The sequence below is a fragment of the Wasmannia auropunctata genome, unplaced genomic scaffold (assembly GCF_000956235.1).
Source record: "Wasmannia auropunctata unplaced genomic scaffold, wasmannia.A_1.0 LD336106.1, whole genome shotgun sequence".
Taxonomy (NCBI): Eukaryota; Metazoa; Arthropoda; class Insecta; order Hymenoptera; family Formicidae; genus Wasmannia; species Wasmannia auropunctata.
The window spans coordinates 4585915-4609181 of NW_012026784.1; the positions used below are offsets into that span (position 1 = coordinate 4585915).

At 42.6% G+C, this 23267-nt stretch overlaps 2 protein-coding genes across 8 annotated transcripts in view; one reads left to right on the plus strand and one right to left on the minus strand.

Moving 5' to 3' along the window:
* Positions 1-23267, minus strand: part of LOC105453090 (cytosolic carboxypeptidase 1-like) — a 42465-nt gene that overhangs the window by 1966 nt on the left and 17232 nt on the right. For 6 of the 7 annotated variants that reach the window (XM_011694805.1, XM_011694799.1, XM_011694819.1 and 3 more), the window contains 2 exons: positions 507-759; positions 22-146 (listed from right to left, as the gene is read on the minus strand). In XM_011694805.1, coding sequence (XP_011693107.1) covers positions 22-146; positions 507-759 — 378 coding nt within the window. Of the gene's footprint in view, positions 1-21; positions 147-506; positions 760-22762; positions 23255-23267 lie in introns of those variants that run through there. The other variant, XM_011694836.1, reaches the window with a different exon arrangement.
* LOC105453126 lies at positions 16022-23146 on the plus strand. Its single transcript, XM_011694847.1, has 4 exons — positions 16022-16245; positions 19458-19815; positions 20149-20304; positions 21340-23146. Exons 1-4 carry the CDS (start codon positions 16200-16202, stop codon positions 22142-22144), a joined length of 1365 nt encoding a protein of 454 aa, XP_011693149.1. The 5' UTR covers positions 16022-16199; the 3' UTR covers positions 22145-23146.

Sequence of the window (23267 nt, forward strand, 5' to 3'; positions counted from 1 at the left end):
CAGGATATAGTCGCCGTTTACCTCGGAATACCCAACTGCCGCCATATAGCGACCCTGGCGGTAGATTCCTTGTTCCTCTCGACCTTGAAGGAGCAGAGCGGCAAAGCGAAAGCCGGCGAGGTTCTCTGCATGAGATGCGGTAACATCTGATACAGAAAGAGAGTTGCAACGAGTTACGAGAGCGCATTCGGAGGCTTTGACGAAACTGCAGGGTCCCGTGATGCGAGAAAAGGAATATACTTTCTCAAAGCACTTTCTCGTTAACGTTCTGACTAATGGCATTAACGTGGCGAGGCGACGCGCGAAATGAATAGGTAGCTGTCGGCGAGTAATTGCTCGTGCAAATCGAAAATTCATTTCGTTGTGGAAAAGGACGGTCGCTGAAAGTGATAAACGTCCGCCGGGCCGGCCCGGTGGCAGGTACGTAAAACGTATAGGATAAATGATCGCCGCGCGAGATCTAAAAATATTACCTAGCCTCGATTCCCTTCCGTCGATTCCCTTACCAAATACTGCACCGGCTGGTCCGGTTTCGTCCTGTCCGCGGCGCTCCAGGAACCCGACCTTGAACAACCGAACAGAAACACGTTCTTCCTCCGCGAATGGCCGTGATAGTCGACGAAAACGTGGGGCGGTCGCTGCAGCACCCTGGCGCAATACTCCATCAGGCCCTTCGTGTGATAGATCACCGGATGATACGTCCGATTGGGACTGCTCCAGCGTCGATTCAGATCCTCGTTCGTCAGACCGTATCGATTGCTGCCGACAGCGAAAACACATCGTACGTACAGATTCAAAAACAGACAACAACGAAAGAGGAATCGACTCTTGTACGCATATAAAAGAAACCGGAGACACTTTGCGGAATGTCGCGATCATATACGAACATTGAAATCGTTAAAATGCTGAAATTGTTAAAAAATGATACTCGCTATATCAAATGGTACCCGCGTACGCAATCGTAAACGTGTCACGTCGTCAACTATATAATACCTCGCGAGACTGGAAATTCCGAGCTCTTTCCTGATGTGACATATATTTCCTATTCCTTTTTACGGCTTCACTCCGTTTCAATATTCACCGTGGATGGGAAGTGTATGGGTTCCGAATGACTCCGTAATAAGGTAATTTTAACGTCTTCGAGCGTTTTCGCTGCGCGAGAATATCGGAAATATTTATGCGTCTCTCCGGAGAGAGGTAATCTGCAAGCATTATTTATTAACCAATTTTCTAAGACGCTCTCTCGGATTTGCGACATGAAATATGTCTGGTAATTTCCTATAACGTTCCCTGGAAGAATTCCCTTCAAACATGCCTCCATGTGCGTACATCTACGTGCGTGTATATAAGCGCGTTGCAATGGATTACGGATTACGCAATGGCGCACTCGACGATGATTCGTCTCGATTGATGATCGAAAAAGCGGAGGGGAACCCGCGGGAGATCATTTTCATTTAAGGATTCAACCACGGTTTAGAAGGACGTTTCCGGCGGCCGGAAATCGAGTCGGAGGAAGTGACGCCTCCGTGTCGCGCATAGCTAATAGCGGGGCACGGCAGGTGACAACTGATGAAGACCGTCGCTTGTGAATTATGGCTGTCGTCTTAACGTCGCCCGAGGACATACATACCTATCGTCCCGCACTAATATCTCGATCTACGTCGAATATCAAGTAGGTAGCTCTGCCGAAGTGTGAAATAACATTTGCGTGCGAATACTTATGATATACGTCTTTCACCGAAGGCCTTTCCGCGAAAGGACATTGAGGGCTTGATTTATAAATTTTTCGACGGATATCTTTGGCTTCTCTATTATAACAGACATTGTTTATTTATATTTAACGCAATATATTTGAACGCGAAAGCACATGGCGAGAGCGACGACTACTGTCCGTACCCTGACGGTGTACGCTTGATGGTGTCCCGCCGAGAGAGAGGACGTTCACCGGCGCGCCACGTTCGCAGAAGCCGACAGCGAAAGAGGACAGTCATTCGAGATAATAGATCTCATCATGCGCATGCAACGCCAAAAAAGCGGTCGCGCCGCGCGCGTTTCAGAACGCGCACCGAAACGAAATCGCGCGGAGAAGCGCAACGCTTCGTCAGGTAATGCCATTAAGAACATTCAACATCTGACGGGCGAGAGCATTGCGTCTGCGAACGGGTCCCCGTTCCGTCTGCGGGCCCCGAGATAAGATTTGAATGCGAGAAGCACTCCCCCTTTCCTAAATTTAAACTCAGGAAACGTGATACCAGACCTTTTACTAAAATTAAGATGAGATTATGAGGGACAAGTCAAGCGGAACAAAAAGTCATAATGATATCAAAAATGGTGTGTGAAAATGGCTCTAAAATGATTATTAAAAATCACTTTTCGATCAATCACGATTTATTTTAACATTATCGTGAATGATTGTTCTGCTTGGAAAATATTTAACAAAAGTTCGCAGGGCTTTATTTGCATAATAATAAAGATATTTAAATTACTATAATATATAGTCGCTTAGTAATCGCTTAGCAATTTCTGACCGTTTAAAATCTCTTCCAAATTCATGGAGATAATGCGAGTCCAATGTAGAAAGAAGATGACAGTGAGTCACATGTTTGAAAACGATAATTGAATGACTGTGTACAATGAGAGTGTCGCTGTTTTATTAACCGTTCGATATAATGGTGAGCATCAGTCTCTTCGTGTCGGCCGCCAATGTCAATGACTTCGAGATAGGAGCCTTGACTGCGAACTTCTCTCACCTCTGCGGAGAAAAGATCCTGTACAAATTACACGTAACCGACCGCTCTCGTCTCGGACTTGCTCCGTGTCAAACGTTCAAAGGGTACCGCTCGTACGTTACGTGATACCGTGTTTTAAAAACGATTTAGACACTCGCGAATGTTCGTACAACTGAGACCCTCAAAGCCGTCTAATTCAATTGAAAATTTGATTGAAGATTTGATTGTCGATACTTTGTGCGTTTTGATTGATTTATAGACGCAGGACGTTCACATATACGAGCGCCAGTCTCGAGATTCTCCAAAGTATGATAATCGATAGTCATTAGACTTCTACTAATTTTGCCCTTCCGCCCATTTAAGTCCGCTCGCGTTACGACCTCTGCGTAAACGAGGCATAAATCTAGTCGTAGAAAAATAGCACGGCGCAGAAATGGCTGTACCAAAAAAAGGACCGTAAGATATCGGATCGCGAGAATTCTCGGAATAACCGACGGAACAAAATCGAAGAAGAGATGAGCGGAAACGAGGACTCGCGGTCCGTTCTTGCGATCGTAAAGCGAAATCCTCTCCTTGGGAACTTGCGCTTTCCTAGGGCCCTTCTTCTACGTATCGCGTATTTCTTCCGTGAACTTTACTACCATCGTGTCCGCTCGCATCTATCTACGTCCCCCCTCTTCTGCGGCCTGGCAGCATTTTCTCCGGGGTTATCCCGGGGTTTGATCGTGCAGCAACCGCCGGCGGACGTTTTTCCCTCTTCTCGACTCCGTTTCCACGTCTCTAAATCTCGCACTCTCACGAGCGGTCTTGTCGCGGGAATGTCGTATCGTAACGCATTGCCAGCATCATTATACGCACGTAAAAATGCATAATATATATCCTGATATACATTATAGATGTCATAAACGTCTTTGTATTATTATAGAAACGAAAGTGCTAAAGAAAGCATATTACATCTAAAATGTTTATATATTAAATTATATGCTACAAAAATAGCCAGCAAAGCATCTAAACGACGAAGATAATTTCAGCGAAGAAGTTGAACGATCTATAATTCTATAATGATTCTGTTTAGCCAGACATTCCCCAATACATCTAGTCTAATCAACGCATCATCGAGAAGCTGTTGCGAGAGTTAATTGGAAAAGGATGGCAACCTGTTTGTCCGTTTACGACACTAAAAATATCGCAAATACGTCGGTCGTAACGAGATTCGACATCGTCATCTCCAGCGTTCCAGAGCTTATTCGGAGGCACGCGAAGCATCTAATCTCGAGGACCGTGAACATTCTGAACGCGCAAACACGCGCCCCGGGTGCAATCGTGGTTATTGCGCCCGATGGGAGAAACCGAATGACGATTCTCTCGCAATCGTCGTGTAAGGACTAACTGCACATTAGAATATTCGTGACCGGTCTCGATTTGCATTCCTCTTCCGACCCAAGGTCTCCGGTTGGAGTCGACCCTTTTTCTACGGGCGGCAAAGGGCGAGCAAATCCATTCGCTCTTCTATGCCTTTCTACCTCTCCTTCCCCCCCTCCCTCTCTCTCTCTCTCTCGTCGACCATTTCTTCGAAGACGCTCGTCTCCGGCTAAAACGCGAGCCGACGTGGTTTCCTCTCGCGAGGAACAAAACGCGCAACTTCCTCGCGAAGTTTTTACAAGTGCGAGCGAGAGTCAAAGCGTCAAAAGTGTTTTCCAAAGCTTAAAATACCTGTCAATAAGAAGCGGTATTATAAATATGCACCCGAGGTGCCCGACACAAACGGCTGAAATTTTCATGACGGAAACAAATTACTCGTATTTCAGAAATTCAATAAATTACTGTAGAAATGGATCGACCGGATAGCACGGTCGTCTTAATAAAGATTCAGAGATCAAATGATTCGACGATATCGGCCACTTTTACTCGTCTTCCTTATTTGCCAGTCTGTTTAGCTCGAGGGACGCGATATTATGCGAGAAGCTCTGAAGCGATTGCACTTGTCCGAGGCAACGCGAACAAGGAATGCCTTCGACGATTACGAGAATCCTCCCTCTTTGCTTTCGATTAATTTTCTTAGAGCGGCTGAATGTTATGACGATGCAATTTCCGGTCGCCCTCTTATCAGAACGATCACTGATAAAACTGCTAGGTATCAGGAAAGAACTGCCATTCGTAAAATTATACTGCTCTTACCGGTTCTTCCTACGCTATACCGTGAGTTACGACTTATACGTAAGTTCTACCATTTCTAACGATACGAAACGCGAAGTAAGACAAAGTAAAAAAATTTCAAAAATACTATATATATATATATATATATATATATATATAATGCACTATATATAATGTGATCTATTGAAAACGAAATTAAATTTTATCCGCGCATTTGTCTAAATACATAGGAATAAATCTTGTGTTAAGCTTATCGAGGGCTTACAGGGCACTTTGTTCCGTAAATCGCGCCGCGTATACGTCCAATCTGCATATGTAAAGATAATGATACGCGTTGCCGCGTGTAAATTATTTTTACATACGTGGGCATAAGAGCGCGCGTGAATACTTGGTGAATACGTACTCGTGTAGAAGAGCGTTTTTCTTGGGGGAAAAAACCCGCCACTGCTATGCCCGCATATGTAACGAGCTGCCCGATCGTGTTAAAACCTCCGGGAGAGCGAGCCTCTTCACCTCGACCCCGTAATCGCGAGCGAGTTCACGGTTTCAGGTTCTAGGTCGTCCTCTCTTAAACCCCAGGCACGTAACCGCAACAAGGACGTGTTGTGAGTGAAGCGGCTGCAGCAACGCGGGATGATCAAGTTCTAATGATTCGCGATCAGCGCGACTCGTTATTACGAGTTATTCGGGAGTTTCGCCGTTAATTGCGGCACGACGTCCATTCTCGCGTTGAGAATAAAAAGAAAGAAAGAAGGGAGAATCGATCGGCGCGAAAAAGATAACACGTTCAGTCGCGCCCGCGATATTACGTATTCCACGCATGATTCCACCGCGTCACATTCCGCGCGGCTGCTATGATTTCATTATATCCCACGAGAAACGAACTGTCTAAATATATCCAGCAAGACAGCGTCTACATAATAAGATACACGGGTACGTAATCGATGAGCCGTGCTCCGGAGAAACGATCGGTAGTCGAAGACGATGTTCTCAACTTGGAGCCCTCGTACCGCCCACTGCTCGTCTTTTACGTCGTAATGATTGATTATCCAGACAATGTAGTTATGCAAGGGAAAAAACGAAACGCGAAACGGTGTTTCACGGTTGCAATCTTCTGTCATGCACGTTTGATTGAATCTTGGAAAGAAAAACTTCACAACTATACGCAACTGCGTTTATATGAAATTCTATTTTATCAATTTCATTATTTTGTTATATTCATAACATATACATTATTTGCGTCTCACAATATTTAATTTTTAATTACCTTTAGATTTTTTATAAGAGAAAAAATTTAATTTTTCTCTCTTATTAGATTTTAAAATAAATAGAAATAAAAGCTATTAACGATAATCATATTTGCTAAATTTATCGAATAGAAAGAAAATTAATATTATATTAAAAATGTGCTTGTGGTGAGAAATTAAAAGCTCTCAAATTATTATCATCTATTCTCAGAAAATAGATAATACCAAAATTATATAAATCTTTCTGAATAATTTTTTTCGATAAAGGGGTTGCATCGTAAAAATATTTGAAGGATCGAAATAAAAGGTGAGAATCACTGTTTTAAGACTCTCCAAAGAAAACAGCAAATCCATAAGCTGTTCTGGTACTAACTGAATTATGGTTCCCAAAGAGTGAACCATAAAAAAGTGTGCAAGGTCGTGCGGCCCTTTCGTACTATGAAGTCGCTCGACCACTCTTGCACACACTTATAATTGGAGATTCTTTCGGGATAGAACCAAATTCTATAAATAGTTCCGCTTTTTGGTACCCTATCCGGCTGTCGAGGTGATTCCTTTCAGTCTTCGTCTTTCTCGATGTTGCTTCGCTATTTTTGAGAATCGAATACGGAAAGACATGTATCCAGCTATTTGCGAAAAACGACTATATATTTATATGACTATCGCAAATTTTTGCAAATTAGCATATAAATTATGTGTAAAACATAATAAAATTATCGAGCTCTCTTCGAATTTATATAAAAGTTCTTGCTTCGAAAGCTGTCACGTCGCAGGCTTATTGCCTGGACGGTCCGGAATTCATCCCTTATCGCTGAGTTAATTTTCACACAGATATATTTGAATTATTTTTTTAAACATCTCATGCTCTTTCAATCAATCGCGAAATGCCGCATGAGGATCACTGTCCTAGAAGTATTAAAATGGAGGAACGAACGCCATCGAAGCCTTCGGGGCAGTATGGCTCCTCTGATCGTCTCGGTCCGAGGCTGTTCACGAGCTAAAACCGAGAGTTCCGTACACACAGAAAAAAAGTGTGGAAGAGAAGCGCGCGCGGGGCAGTGACGAAGGGGGCACCGGTAAGAGCAACAGGGGGAAGGTGGGGTCCGGACGGGAAAAAGACGAGAGGAGATGCGAGCGAGGAAAGGAAAGAAGAGGGCCTTACATAGCGATTGCTGGCAGGGCCTGAAATAGACCTCAGCAAGAATCCCCCTGTGGCATCCTCTCCCTCGCTTCTCTTGCTCCAGCAGCCGCCTTCCTCTCTTCTTCCTCTTCGTCGCGCGGCCGACGATGGTCGCCGCTGACCGCCGTTGGCCGTCGCTGGCCGCCGCGCCGCGGCGTACCCCCGTCTTCGCTTTTGTTTTAGCAAAAAAAGACCAAGTCCCTTGGCGCGGCTGTGAGAAGTTGTTCCTAGCGTCTCCCTCGCATGGAGCGGATCAAGCGAAAGGAGGGAAGAAGAAGAAAGCGAAGAAGACGAAGACGAAGAAGAAGAAGAAGAAGAAGAAAAAAGAAGAAGACGACGACGAAGAAGAAAACGAAGTGAGAGAGAAAAGTAATGATAAGAGAGAACGGAAGGACGAGGAGACAACGACGACGATGGTGATGAGATGGTGGTGGTGCCGCTGGAGAATCGCTTGTTTATCCAGTACACCGAGCTTCTGCTTTAGTCTCACCCACCATCACATAGAGCAGAGAACCCCGTAAGCTGCATCGCCGGACCTAAGTGCACTCGAGCGGACGCGATGCATTCCCACGGGAATGCCACGATGGGAATCCAACCTGTTAAACTGACCTATACCAAGGTACCAGCGGAACGTGACTTGCGCCACAAGGTATAAACCCAGGCATTCATAATGCACTTGATATGCACAGAAATCTGAACAAGTTGCCCGCAGCCGAATATCCAATTTCTCTTAGACATGTCTGCAAGCACTAAAACCAATTAATTTTATTGTAATGCTTCATTAAAGGAAGATGTATCGTGGTAATATGAATACGAAAGCGATTAATCTTCCCTCGATCGACAGGGGACACGTCGGGTCTCTCTCCGTAAAAACGCTCTCTTCTCCGTTGATAAGATCCACATCGCGTCCTGTATCAGACACATTTAATGAAGTAGCCGCGTTGCGGCAACCGCGAAACGCCTCTCGGGCCGCGCGCCGCGCAACTCCGGCCGATTCATCTGCATTCCTGAATCGTGGTCCACGAAGGAAACCGTCACGGCGCGCTACCCTGTCATTAAGCTCGCGGCACGGCATCCTCCCGTGCAAGAGCTGCAACAGGCGGACATCGCGCGGAGCTGGAGAGAGAGAAAGAGAGAGAGAGAGAGAGAGAGAAGGAGAGAGACGGAGACATAAATAGAGAGACGGTTTCCGTTGTGCGGTAGGTCTTGGATGTCACGCGAGGTCCTTTTTGCTCATGATCGCCCGCACAGCGCGCCGCGTACCAGAAATAACACATCGCGTATCTCTGATCATTGATCCAGCTACCAGACTGCAGAATCTTCGAATCGCAAGAGAAAGAGAGATAACACTGTATACAGACGGTAGTGAGAGGAGGAAGGATGAGATACGCGAGGGATGGATGGGAGAACGCACCGCGTTTTCTGAAACATACAGACGCATCGGTTCCTCTCGTACCGGTTTCGATATTGTGTGATCGAACGACTGAGTGAGCTCGATATTCGCTCGCGATATATTCCGAAAGCAGGTGGAATGATCGGACGCGAACACATGGTCAGAAATGAAGCCTACCTTGAGAGTTGAGACGCGATCCTTTTTGCGACCCACGTTATCGATACAACCCTGCGCTGATACATTCAACACAGCGGCGTTACAGCCTCATTGATTTAAGATGAAATGTTTACTCTATATTAATAATTTACTCTTGGAAAACATTTGTCTAGTAGTTTTAACGGAACAAATAAAGCATACATTTAAATAATTTTTAAAAGTTTTTCGCGCGACATTTCGAAGATAAAAATCTTTGCTACGACGAGTGAATGCCATTGAGAAAATATGTACGTTAAATAAATGAATCGGAACAAAAAACAGGAAATAAAACGCAGAAAATTTATAAACGTGAATAACACTTTTCTGTGAATAAATAGCCAACATCGAGATGAACTTTATATTTCCAATAACAAATCTTATACGGTCGCGAAAGGCTTCCTTATGGAGAGTCCTGTTGGCGTGATACGCTATGAAGCGACAATGATAAAACGGAATTTCAACTGCCGAGAAAAATACGTGACGCGACGGACGGTTCCGATAAAGCGTTGGCGTCTCGCGCGCATTAAGATTGAGGAATTGCTCGAGACGACAGCTCGAACGAAAAATTATACGTTTCTCACTCGATCGATCGACGAAACGTCATGTACGCAAATGGCATGTACGACACACGAGGAATGCGATAACTCTTTAAATACGTTCCGTCTACGGGGAGCGGAGTGACGCGTTCCGCGATACAATCTCATATCATTAATCACGTGAAAGCTTAATTGAGACGCGCCCGGTAGTCCTCGCACGCGCCGCACCGCGATATCTGCGATGCCGTGCGTGCATGTGCGTGCCCGCGAGTCGGTGAGCCAGAATTCCATCTGGGTCTTGCGATGACGATGCGCTTCGAGAGAAGTCGAGCGCGGGAAGGAGCGCGCCGCAAGAACAAGCGGCGCCAAAGGACGCGAACGAAGCGACCAGTTGAAATTCTCTCTCTCTCTTGGTGCTCACATCCATCGCCCGCCGCTGTCTTCTTCACGTGAAACATGCGTGATCCCGCGCTTTTGATTCTGTCGAGCGAGATTTACACGTATTATTAGATAGACCGATATTTTGGATGAGCACTTCGTCACGTAGGTATTAATAATCGAGCGCTCGGTCCGTTTATTTGCTCTAAAGTCGAGGTCCAGGTATACCGATGTTCACGACAGCCGGCCTTCCGCAGATCGAAGGTATAATTTACAGATTTCCTTCTCGGAGGCAGGCGATTTGTTGCAATTAGCGTTGGATTTGAACGGCACGATCGTGCGTGTCGTTTCGCTGACGAATGAAGTGAGGCGGATTTTTAGGGATAGATGATATCGGAGCGTATACGAGAGGATGTGCCTCCGAGGAGGCGTTCAGAAATGAAGTCTGCCTTGAAACCGGCGTCTTTTTGCCACTCGCCGTCGATACAAATCCACGGAGAACCGTGAAGACCGCGGCAAAGTAAAATTCCGTACCACGCGAGCGAAAGAAGCGACGGCGTTACGACGAAAGAGGATTTACGGTGTCGAGAACAAAGTAAGCGCGCAAGCGCGAGCGCATAGATGTTATTAATGGGATTAACGTAAACGCTACGTTGATCGATACGGGGATAACGACGTTCTTGCTATTACTCGCCCTTCCATTATTTCACGTCCGCGCGATACGCCGCTTACAAATGGATTATACCTCTTCGCCGAGCAAACATTACTCATACGACGACTTTGCTAGTTAATATAATTAAGTCGACGTAATCACACGTTGTGCACTAATTTACAATCGCGCCAACGAGACAGTGTGCATGCAGCATACGCTTGACAAGTGGCTGCTTCACCGACAACTGGAGCGACCGCGATTTTTGTTGCAAAAATAATTGTTTGCTCTAACGACTGATGATCGATCAAACTTGATTAACTTATTATCCGACATGAAGATGCGATGTATGTATTACTCAGTACGTTTATATAACGAGAATAAAATTATTTGCAGGACGTGTTACTAAAATTATTTAAATTGCTAATGTTTGAGCTTGATGAAATACGCAGGTTTTCACAGGTAATAAGTATATATTTCGTAATAATACAAAGAGACTTTCTTAGAGGAAAGAAAAGATGTCTGAGCACTCGAAAGTGTGACGAACAACCAGAAAGTAAGAAGTATATAGTCAGAGGTAGAGAACTCGGGTAAAGAACAGGTTTACCAACATATTAAAGTAAAAGGATAAAGTAATAATGGCGAACTAAGTTACTAGATATTGCAGCCAACTAAAAAAAAATATGATTCAATAATTACTTTTTCCAACATTCCCTCTTAATTATTGAACCCCCCAATAATGTTCTTTAAAAAATTGAATCTATCTTTCGGTAAAGGTTTGGTGAGAATGTCAGCTTCCTGAAGGTCCGATGAGATATGTTCGACTGCGATAATACCGCATTCTTGCTTCTCCCGGATGAAGTGAAACTTCACGTCAATGTGTTTCGTCCTTTTTGAAGCCGCTCCATCATCGTTCTTAATCAGGTGTATTGCGCTTTTATTATCTACGTAGTGGATGATCGGCTTTTCCTCAATAATCTTCAACTCTAAGGACAATATTCGAATCCATAAAAGTTCCTTTGTCGCTTCAGCAGCTGCAATGTATTCAGCTTCCGCGGTTGATAGTGAAACTGTAGCTTGTTTACATGATTTCCATGCTACTGCTCCTCCAGCGTATTTGATGACGAATCCAGTGACTGACTTACGACTTAAATCATTGGCAAAGTCCGCATCACTAAATAGTGTTAATTTGGATTCTTGTTTGGTATATCGAATTCCGTGTTTTGACGTACCCTTTAAATATCGCATTATCCTCTTGATTCCTTTCCAGTGAATTTCTCTTGGATGTTCCACGTATCTACTGAGTTTATTAACAATGAAAGCAAGATCCGGCCTCGTTGTAGTGGTCAAATAAATTAAGCTGCCGATAGCTTCTCTGAACGGTTTATCTTTAATCTCTAAAGATGTTTCTTCATCGAAGTTTAGTCCCATCTCAGCAGGCGTTGCAACAGGATTTACATCAGACATATGGAAACGTTTTAGAATTGCATGTACATAACTGTCTTGATGTATAAGAATGCTGCCATCTTTTTCCCTTTCTATTGACATTCCGAGTAGATGTTTTGGTTCATTAGTCGTAATTTCGTATCTTTTTTGTAGATGAATAAGCAATCTCTTTATGTCACTTTCTTCCGACGCCGCGATGAGGCCGTCATCTACATAGAGTGCAAGAAACACTATTGAGCCTGATTTCTTGGTAAATACGCATGGATCAGCCTTGGTCGGTTCTAAGCCTATTTTCTTCAAAAATTTCGTTATATCTTCGTTCCAACATTTGGAAGCCTGTTTCAATCCATACAAGCTTTTCCGTAACTTACACACGCGATTAGTGTCGTCTTCAAATCCCAAAGGTTGTTGCATGTAAATCTCTTCTTTCAATGTTCCGTTGAGGAACGCCGTCTTGACATCAAACTGACAAAGTCGAAGGTGATGAGTTACTGCTGTTGCTAAGATCAATCGGATCGATGTATATCTAACCATAGGGCTAAAGGTGTCAAAATAATCCAGCATATATTTTTGCTGGCAACCTTTTATGACTAATCTTGCTTTGTATCGTGTGTCAGATCCGTTCGTCTTTATTTTAAAGATCCATCTGTTAGATATCGCTTTTCTTCCAGCCGGTAAATCAGTGAGTTCCCATGTGCAATTTTTTATTAACGCATCCATCTCTTTTTTCATGGCTTGTTTCCATTCTTTAGCTGCAGATCCTTTTAACGCTTCTTCTAGACTGTTTGGTTCTTCTTCAATAGCCAATGCTGCAACATAATCTCCAAACCACAGTGGTTTCTTCAAGGTATCACGATTTCTTAAAACTCTTGAGCTTTCCGTAGAATTTTTTGTTAATTCCGTATCTGTAGTTTCAAGATCTTCAAAATCTTCCCTTGTGTCTTCGTAATAACTGGTATCTCCCTCTGAATGTTGATCTTCTTCGTCGAAAATGTGAGAATCTTCTTTGTTGTCTTTTCGTATCAAGGGTTTATCAATAAATTCTACTTTTTCTTTTTCTCTAAATATTACATCACGATAAAATTCCATAGAATGTGTGTTTTTAAAATAGATCTTATAACCCTTGGAATTCTCTGGATAACCGACTAGAATTCCCTTCTTACTTTTTGAACACCATTTTTTTCTTTTTGTTTAGGGATATGAACGTAAGAGCCGAATGTACGAAGATGTGTCCACTCTGGAAGTTTGTTAAAATAAACTTCGTAAGGCGTTTTACCTTCTTGTGGGCTAGTTCCTGTTCTATTGAGAATGTAAACTGTTGTATTTATCGCTTCTGCCCAAAATTCTTTGCCGAGACCCTTTTCCAAAATCATGCTTCTGGCACTTTCCACGATAGTCCTATTGTCACGTTCTGCGCGTCCATTCTGCTCTGGCGTATAAGCAATTGATAATTGATGTCGCATTCCACGTTCTTCTATAATGTTCTTTACGACTTTATCAATAAACTCAGTGCCGTTATCTGATCTCAGTATTCCGACTCGATTTCCTGTATCATTTTCCACCAGTTTTAAGTGTTTTTGAATTATGTTCTTAGTTTCACTCTTATGCTTCATAAAGTAGACAGTTCGATAGGAGGAAGCATCATCTCTGAAATTGATAAAATATTTAGAGCCTCCAATAGAGTCAATTTCCATTGGACCGTTTAAATCTACATGAAGCAATTTTCCTGGTGTGACTTCTCTACTTGAACTAGACGGAAATGAGAGTCGATGCTGCTTACCTTGAAGACATCCTTCACAAAAATCATCTTTATTATCTTTTGCAGTAATGTCAAACTTTTTAAGAATTTGTCTTATATGTTTCATATTTTGGTGTCCTAACCGTTTATGCCAGTCCATGACAGTTGCCATTTGAGCTGTTTCGTGAAAAGCGTTGGATACCTTAATATTCATTTTATACAGCTTACCGATTCTTGTACCCGTTGCGACAACGGTGTTTCCCTGGCTGAATTTACATTCGGTTTGATCTGCTTCATAAGTCAAACCTTTATCCAAAGCGGTCCCTTCTGAGAATAAGTTGTGAGCGAGCTCTGGCACATAAAGCACTTTCTTGAGAGTGGCTGAGATCCACTTGCTTCCATCGAAGACTTCCACGTCTATATTTCCTTCTCCAATCGCATCGATTAAATGCTTATTTCCAACCTTTATCTTCCGTGGAATTTTATAAACAGTAAATTCGTCTCGATTGTACCACTCTGCGTGAAAAGTCATATGATCACTTGCTCCGCTGTCGAGAATCCAATCAGTGTCCATTTTAAGATCTTGACCTCGAGTTGCTATTAGTGAGAGTCGTGTTGATTTTACATCATCATCCTTTGCTTTTTCTTCTTTTGCCTTTTCTTCTCTTGCCTTTTTGAATCTACAGTCTTGCTTTATATGTCCGTGTTTTTTGCAATATACACAGAATTTTGACTTCGGTTTTTGTTGACTTTCTGTATCATTGCTTCCTTTTGCACGACAATATTTTTTAAGGTGTCCTGTTTTCCCGCAAGAGAAACATGTGCTCGTTATATTTCCTTTATTTGCTCCTCTAGTAAATAACGCATTTCCTTCCGCAGCGTTTTCCTTCTCCCTGGTATTTATTCTCTCTTCTTCTAGCAGAAGTCTACTCATTAAATTTTCCAGAGTTTTTGTCTGTGTTGAGTCCCAAGCAGAATGAAAATGGTCATAGGAAGGCGGCAACGTTGACAATATTTTATTCACCATCATTGCATCTGAAACTTTCTCTCCAAGAATATTTAATTGATGTGCGAGATCTTCGAGTTTTGCTATATGTTTTGCCATGCCATCGCCTTCATATTTTAATCCGTAAAATTTTTGCATTACAGTATTTATTGACGCTTCTGACTTGTGACCATGAACCGTTTCCAATCGTTTCCACATTTCGGCAGAAGTGTCGCATACCATTAAGTGTGCCATATTTTGCTCACTTACCGACGAGACAATGTATTTTTGCGCCTCTAAATCTTTTTTCAGCCACGCCTTCGTTTGAGCATCGTCTTGCGAATTCGGTTTCATTACCGTTCCGTCCACTATTTCCATTAGCTCACTGTTGCGAAGTATGATTTTTAGCGCGAATTTCCATACAGCAAAATTGCTTCCGTCTGAAGTCAACTTAACCGCGTGTATCTTCCCAACGGTATTTTCCATGTCTTTCGATGAATTGTAACTGATGCAACTTACAGACAAGTTTTGTGATGAGGTTAGCACACGTCTTTTCTTTTCTACTTATTTCACTGTTATGTCCCGTAATCCTGGGCCCATAACCTGTTTGAGCTTGATGAAATACGCAGGTTTTCACAGGTAATAAGTATATATTTCGTAATAATACAAAGAGACTTTCTTAGAGGAAAGAAAAGATGTCTGAGCACTCGAAAGTGTGACGAACAACCAGAAAGTAAGAAGTATATAGTCAGAGGTAGAGAACTCGGGTAAAGAACAGGTTTACCAACATATTAAAGTAAAAGGATAAAGTAATAATGGCGAACTAAGTTACTAGATATTGCAGCCAACTAAAAAAAATATGATTCAATAATTACTTTTTCCAACACTAATCATTAAAAAACGACGTGTAAAATGTCCGAGAATATGTCTGTTCATCCGTCGAGAAAGATTTTCTGCCGCTAAACACTCGACGGTTATCCCTCTCGAACACTTTACGACAGCGAGAAGAAAGGCATCCCCCTCGGACTCTAATATATATCCTCGATTTTGCACATCATCCTCGCAGTCAAGGGTGGAAGGAGGAGAGGGCGACCCGTGCCAAATCAAGCGTGGCGTCATCGATCGCGAGGCATGCCTTCACATTGTTCAGCGTGAACACCTATTGTGCCTCCTTCCTCCGGTCTTGTCACCCGCGGTTTTTTTGCGATGCGGCTCAATTACTTTTCGATTCGTCTTCATGTCGTCGTCATCGTCTTCGTCGCCCTCGCAGCCGCCGCCACCGCCACCGCCGCCGTCCCCTTCGCGCGTTGGGCTCCTGCTCTAGGTTAGCCAGTGAATCATCTTCAACGACCCCCTCCTCTGGGATCCGGGCAGAAGACTCTTAAGGGGGCTCACGGCGCTGCGCGAGGCCAGTCCGAGAACGCGATCCTAACACTAACATCCGGTGTATTCCGAGAGAAAGAGGGAGAGAGAGAGAGAGAGAGAGAGAGAAGAGACGAGAGTCGGAAACGGAAACGACTGACTGCTTGATCGCCGCACTGCCAATACAGTAATCGGCACGCTAACATGAAGATCATCCTGTTGCTCGTCGTCGTCGCGGCTTTCGCCTCAGGTTAGTACCCTCTTTTACATCACGACACAATGCCGGCTCATTCGTACGCTCGCTTTAACACCCACGGTGACGTCTTCATTATTATGAAATGATTGTTCTCTTAACTTCATCATAGGCATGTTGGATGTACTCTTCCGCTCGACCATCGGCATCTCTTGCACGATCTTCTAATCGGCCACTTAACGCGCAGTGTTATTCGTGAAAACGATATTCATCATTTATTTTAATACTGAAGAAAAATTCAAAATTACGAAAAGGATGAAATTGTAAAATTGAAAAAATTATCAATATTTGACTAAATTATTTAAATATTTAATTTATTCAATTATGTATATAAGCAATTTGTTTAGAAATATTTTGTAAAGATTTAGAAATATATATATTTGAAATATATATATATATATATATATATGTAATATATATAAAAGATTTAGAAATATATATATATATATGAATATATATATTTTATCAAATCTTTACAAAATATTTCTAAACAAATTGCTTATATACATAATTGAATTTTTGAAAACAAATACTCATATTTTATATATTATATATTCAATATATCTTTATAGATCTCACAATCAATTACAAATACTCGTTGTATTTGAAATTTTTATTTCTAAATTGTTTCAATTTTAATGTTATTCCTGTTAATATATTTTCGTATTTAAAAATTTTTCTACATTACTCGACTGTTTCTAAGTCACCGTTTCTCACTTTTCTGTCAGAAAAAAAACCCCTGCACCAACTGTTAGCGCATTCAAAGTTGAGACCGGAAATAACCGATGGTAGAACACGCAAGTAACATAATGCATCGGTTATATCGCGTCTCTTCAGAGAGTTTCTGTTCTTTCAAAATTCTATCCATTATAATGCAGCATTCAGTGTCTATAAGAATCATTAACATTCCATAGAAAAATGCTACTTTTTAACTGTGATAAAACAATAATAAGTAGATATAAATAAAAATTAAAAAATCTTATATTTTTTAAACAAATATTTGTACACTAAAAGGAATAAATTTTATGACATTTACGTGTACAAATCAAAATCTTTGCAAGAAAAGTGATATTATACATCGAGGAGACAATCCTGGGCGCACGAAGGATATTCAAAGGCTCACTACTTGCAATCATTAAAAATAAAAGAGAGAAAAAGAGATTACACTTGCAGATAAACGTTTACCGAGACTGTTTATAAAAAAAATTCGAGCGCCGTTCATGTATGTGGACTCGTTCCTGGGATCGGGAATCTCGTCAAGTATCATTAACCGAACGGCGGGAACGCATTACGTGAACGAAGCTGTAGTTTAAAGCGGCTAGTCGCCTCTTCTTTCGCGCGCGCACACACACCGGCGGCAGACGTCTCAAGGCCTTCGGGTCATTTACCACCACCTGCACGTCCAACTTCACGATCCGGAACGTTTTTGCTCCGGATGCGCCTCTACGAAGTATCCAGAGCCGTGACTAGACTTCTGCCAAAGACTTCGGCCGGACGGATATCTCGTGCCGATCGTCTTGCTTCGCCGCCCCCTCCGTTGTATAATGACGCGGTCACGCGCGCACGCGAAATTGAACCTCTCGAGAGAAATCCCGATTGATTCGCTTCGATCCCGTCGAGATTCTTCAGGATGCCGTAACAAAGAAGTTTCGAATCACTCGTCTTTATCAGAAACGAGAAACAATATCGCATTCTATATCTGTCTTCTCACGTCGCGTTTCCATTTGGGTCTTTTGATCTTTCATTTTGATTTCGTTAAGTCACCGGATCTTATAAATTTCGTGACTATGGCCTATATATACTGAATGAACTTGTTCTCTTCTTGCACCAAAGCCCCCTTTTGTTTCATAATTCTCTTACGTAAGAGTACCAAGAAATATCTCTCGACTCACTCATCTCAAACATATATAATTACCAGGCGCGTTTTTTTTATACCCCTCGCATTTCTCGCTCTCTATCTCTCTTAAAATATCTCCAGATGTAAAAAAGTCAATTTTTCTTATCACCATCTTTACAACTAACATGTAGTACAGAGCAGAGAACAATTGCGACTAGAAACAATGAGAGGGACTCGCATTATCGTTGCGACACTCGTTCACCTAGGGGCTATTCGGGGGTCTCGACGCGTCATAATTCATAAGTACAGTTAACCAAATAGCCGTCGCGGTTCAATGAACCCGCAACTTGATGTATCGTGTGAACACTGCCCTTGTCATAAAGCTTCGAGTCATTGTGAAGCCGCTAAAAACGTGCAGCATCAGAATACGCATTTAGAGTGAAATTAAAATCGTATTATGAAGCGAACGACGCGACGCTGGAATAGTCGCTTCAATTTCGTTCTTCTTGCCACGTCTTGTATGTCACTATTGTATTGCACATAATGCGATGAAAATGATGCTTCTTAGCGTATAAATTTATACGATCTTTTTCTGGGAAGTTTCTCTGTTCTTGAAACGTTTATCGCAGCTAAATATTAGAGATTACGTATAAATTATCTGAAAAGTTTCCAAGTTAAAATCTTAACTTTGGTTGTATTACTGTTCTCATATTAACGATCGTATTTTGGTGTATTGAAAGACGTAGGGAAGTTTTTAATAAAACAATAGTAACGGTTCTCGATCGCTAAGCTTCGAGCACTACGGTACTAAAATAGGATGTTGCATTAATATTCACTGAATGCATTCTCATGTCTCGACTGCCATTTGTGGCTTTGTCGAAACTGAACGACAGACATGCTTCGATAAATCATAAGTCATTCTAATAAATATCTTTTTTAAATAAAACCTTATAATCGATTAAATTAAAAATCTTTTTTCTTTAATTATAATTTTAATAATTAAGAAGATGATTATGTGGAATAACATAAAAATAATAAACAAATTATAATAGTATAAAAACAAGAGATTGAATTATTTTATTATTAGAGTATATTTTGTTATAAAATTAGTAATTTTTTTTTTTCTTTAATGAACATAATTACCACTGCTATTATTGTGTGCATAAATTTGATAGCCAAGTATACATACATACAGTCAAATTATTGTGCGTATTCCCGAGAATGATATCAACTAACTTGCCCTAATTTCACACACGTGATACAATTGAATGTATTCATAGCACGGTTTTAACGTGGTTTAAAATAAGACGTGACGCAAACGCAACTTTAGGCGTTATTAAAGAGAAATGTATATAAAATGTTTCGTTTACAGCCCAGAGGATCACAACGATCCAGCTGGATGGCATACAGTACTTCGTGTCACGAATGAATCCCTACAGTCCGGAACTGAATTACTTCCTGGCGTATCAATATTGCCGCTCGCTGGGCCTCCAGTTGGCATCTTTTGAGACGAAAGAAAAGGCCGACACGATGACGCAATACCTGAAGAACGCCGGTTACACGAAATACGACTTCTGGACCTCCGGCAACAAGCTAGGCACCGATATGTTTTTGTGGATGAGCACGGGACTGCCGTTTAATGTCACCTTCGACTACATGCTGAAGCGACCTGGTAACAGACCTGCTGACGTACCACCCGGTACCGAACCCCAAAGGGTGGCGCGCGAAAGGTAACGTCTTTTGAAATGAGTACTATTTAATTAGTAGAAAATGTTAATTAAACCAGAAGACATTAATATTGAGTATCCGCTAAGAATTAATTAAATACCTATATTTCCACCGAAAGTTAAAAAGGCAGTTGAGATAGAAGAAGCAATATTTTTTTTTCATCATTTTTCACGATCGAAGAATCCCCATACTAGTCGACCGTAGTTGTTACGAGCAACGCGGTCATCAGCCACTCTCTTCCGCAGTTCTAACACCCGGAAACTCGTGCGTGGAATAGCTAACGTCAAAACAGGTATTCTCGTTTAAATTCCAAAACGCGAGTTTCTCGATTTCAGCGGCGACAGCGGCAGCGCGGACGGATGCGTCGCGATGGTAGCACCTACGTTAGCCTGGGAGGCGCAGGATTGCACTATCGTGAAGGACTTTATCTGCGAGCAAACAAGATGCTACTACTACAACTACGGCAGCATTCCAGTCTCCGCGACTCAGGGGTAAGAGGTGAGATAATACTTGTCACAAAAATACACGAGTCGAATGGAAGGAGAGAGAAAGAGAAAGAAAAAGAGAGTCCGCGGGAATACGCCGATGTACTCTAAGCGAATCTCGCTTATGCACGGACAAAAAGTAAATAACCCTCCGGCGATAAGCTATGCAAATGCATATTGCGATAATTGAACGTGTTTATCCCTCTTGCTACCGAAGTATGCAGGAATTGCAGGATGGCTGACTTCGGCGACAGATGAAAATTTATTATTATATATATTCGCGGCTCGCGTAAATATATCTATGTCTTGTGTCGACAACGCGTCAGCTATAATTTCGATCTCGTGGAACGTAGAATGTAGTCAATTTTTTTTTCTTTTTTTTTTTTTTTAGCGAGCACTTAAAGTTTACGAGGGTGCGAACGACGCGATACTTGTAGCCGGACGTCACCGGAACAAGCTTTTTCCTCCGTGCAGTCTAGCGAGAGATAGAAATAGTTTGAAACGAGAAATGCTTTTTCTTCCGCAATTCGCGGTAGAATGGGGAATGAATTATTACGACGATCGAGATGCGCTGAATCTTGACTCGCCAGTGTTAAACCAGTTTCTTCGAGATCTTCCTCGCATAGCTAATATATAGCTTCGGGACAGAAGTGTCGATGAATGAGAATAGCTCAGCCACGATACGGAATTCCAGAGCAAATGCCTTTACAGCTTATTCTTAATGCAATTATTCTCTCGCTTCTTGACGTACGACATTCACAAACGACGATACACTTCTTATACATACACACATACACATTTACACACATTTACTCAATGCAGATAACTGCTATAGAATTATTTACGTTAATCCATTGACAGTAAAACTACGCTTTTCTCTGCTATTAATACGGCGCTTAAATTAAGCCACTAATAATCATAAAATGCTAACTTAACTGTAAATATTCTCAATAGATTTTGGAGAAATTAATAATTTTAGAATTCCTGTCAAAAAGCGAGGGTGACAAATCGTCTCTTAAACAAGATCTTTTGTCTTTTTAGAAATCACAGGCCCTATATCACGACCACCTCGGCGCCAGCCAGCGACGACCAAGCGAATGATTACGGAACCGATAGCACCAACATCGACGACCACCATCCGAGTATCGAGGCTCAAAACGAGCAGGAGGCGACACCACCGGAAGCGGATACGTCCACGGACGAGAAACTCTCGGAAGACCCGGTCGTCAGCAGGCTAATCACCACGACCGCTCCCGCGTCTGGCAATCAGTATCAACAGCAGCAGCAACAGCAGCAGCAGTATCAACACACGGGAACGACGGCATCGGCGACGTCGCTGTTCGACGACGGTAATGAGCGCGAGCGCACGGCCGTCGGCGACCTGAGCGACATAAGACCGGAGCACATCCCGGACATCGCGAGCCTGTTCACCGGGCACGTCGCCGTGGCGTCTCAAGCGCGCAAGGACAGCGTTTTCGACGGTCTCGAGACTCGCGAGGTCCTGCGGCCGTCGGCCTCCCGTCCCGTCGTCTCCCCCGCCTCCTCCTCCTTCTCGTCGGAGATGAAGATGGAGCATCGCGAGTCCCCCGACTACGGTGACCTGACCGCGGAGACTGAATTACCGAACAACGGTCTCGAGGACGCCCACACGATTGGGCCGTACGACAGCGTGCAGGATTACGTAAACGATCAGCCGGCGGACACGGCGTCGTCGTCGGCGGACTCGGCGATGATGAAGGACCAGGACGACGACAGCAGCACGATCCTGCCAGAAGCGGAACCGGCCTATAGGTACAACATCAAAGTGCGCACCAACGGCAAAGTATTAGACCCTCCGTCCAAGTAACGCTTTACTTCCTCCTAGATAACGTCGCGTTATTTCGTTTTATAAGTGACAGAAACACACAAATCGACATTCTTGAGGAATTAGGTATATATATGTATGTATATGTATATCAGAGTGCATTTTTTTTTGCACTTGTGACACGAGCGAGCTGTCGCTGTTGCGCGGATTCAGACAGATCGCTATCGTTGTCGCCGCTCGCCGTTTAGCTCTAACTTAAAGCGTACCCGATACAATGCTCGATAGTTTTCAATCAGAGAGGCACTATTATCAGCTTTCTCGGTCGGCGGCAGGCAGAGATTATTTTGAACCGTCAGGATCTCGATGCTTAAAACGAACGAGAATGAGTAACGCTGTGGCTCAGAAATGCTATTATCAACGATGTCGAAAAGAGAAAAGTTCTGGTGTCAATCGAAAAGACGAATTATTCTCCTGCCGACGTTACTCGACAAGCTTTACATTTTCACAAGGGCATTTACTCGATTAATCAGCTCTCACTTTCTATCACCGATGACGCCGGCGAATTATCATTGTCATCGTATCATTTATCCCTCATTTCTATTTCATTAAATTCTCATGTTCAGCATTAAACAATAAAACTTAGAACAATAGAAAAAAGAATAAAACGAAATTAAAGGTCCAATGATTCATTATTGAATAATAATAAATATTGCTAGCTTCCGTCAGCGTCTTATATCTTCATAAGATAGTAATTATCATCATCATAGTTAACATATCTATACGTCTGCAAGACGAAACGTTTGACAGCCAAACGATTCCCGAAATATTTTGGAATGCGTGATGGATGTTAAAGAGACCACACCGAGAGAGTCGGTCGCAAATGTTTCGGTCATCCAGACGTATGACGATCGGCGTACGTAGTTTTATCAATGAGAAACGTTACTCTCTAGCTGTTACGGTAAGTCACTTCCATATTAATTCTGTGTACAACGGCGCGAATGTGCGACTTGTGTACTGAACTTTAATAAAGGTATTACAACTATAGTCTTATGGTATCACGCGTCTACCATTCGCTGCTCCCTCTTACATTCTATCCTTAGGCGCAAAGTTAGGAAATCTTATGTGCTAGAGCTAGGCACATTATCTAAAAATCTACACCACAGCT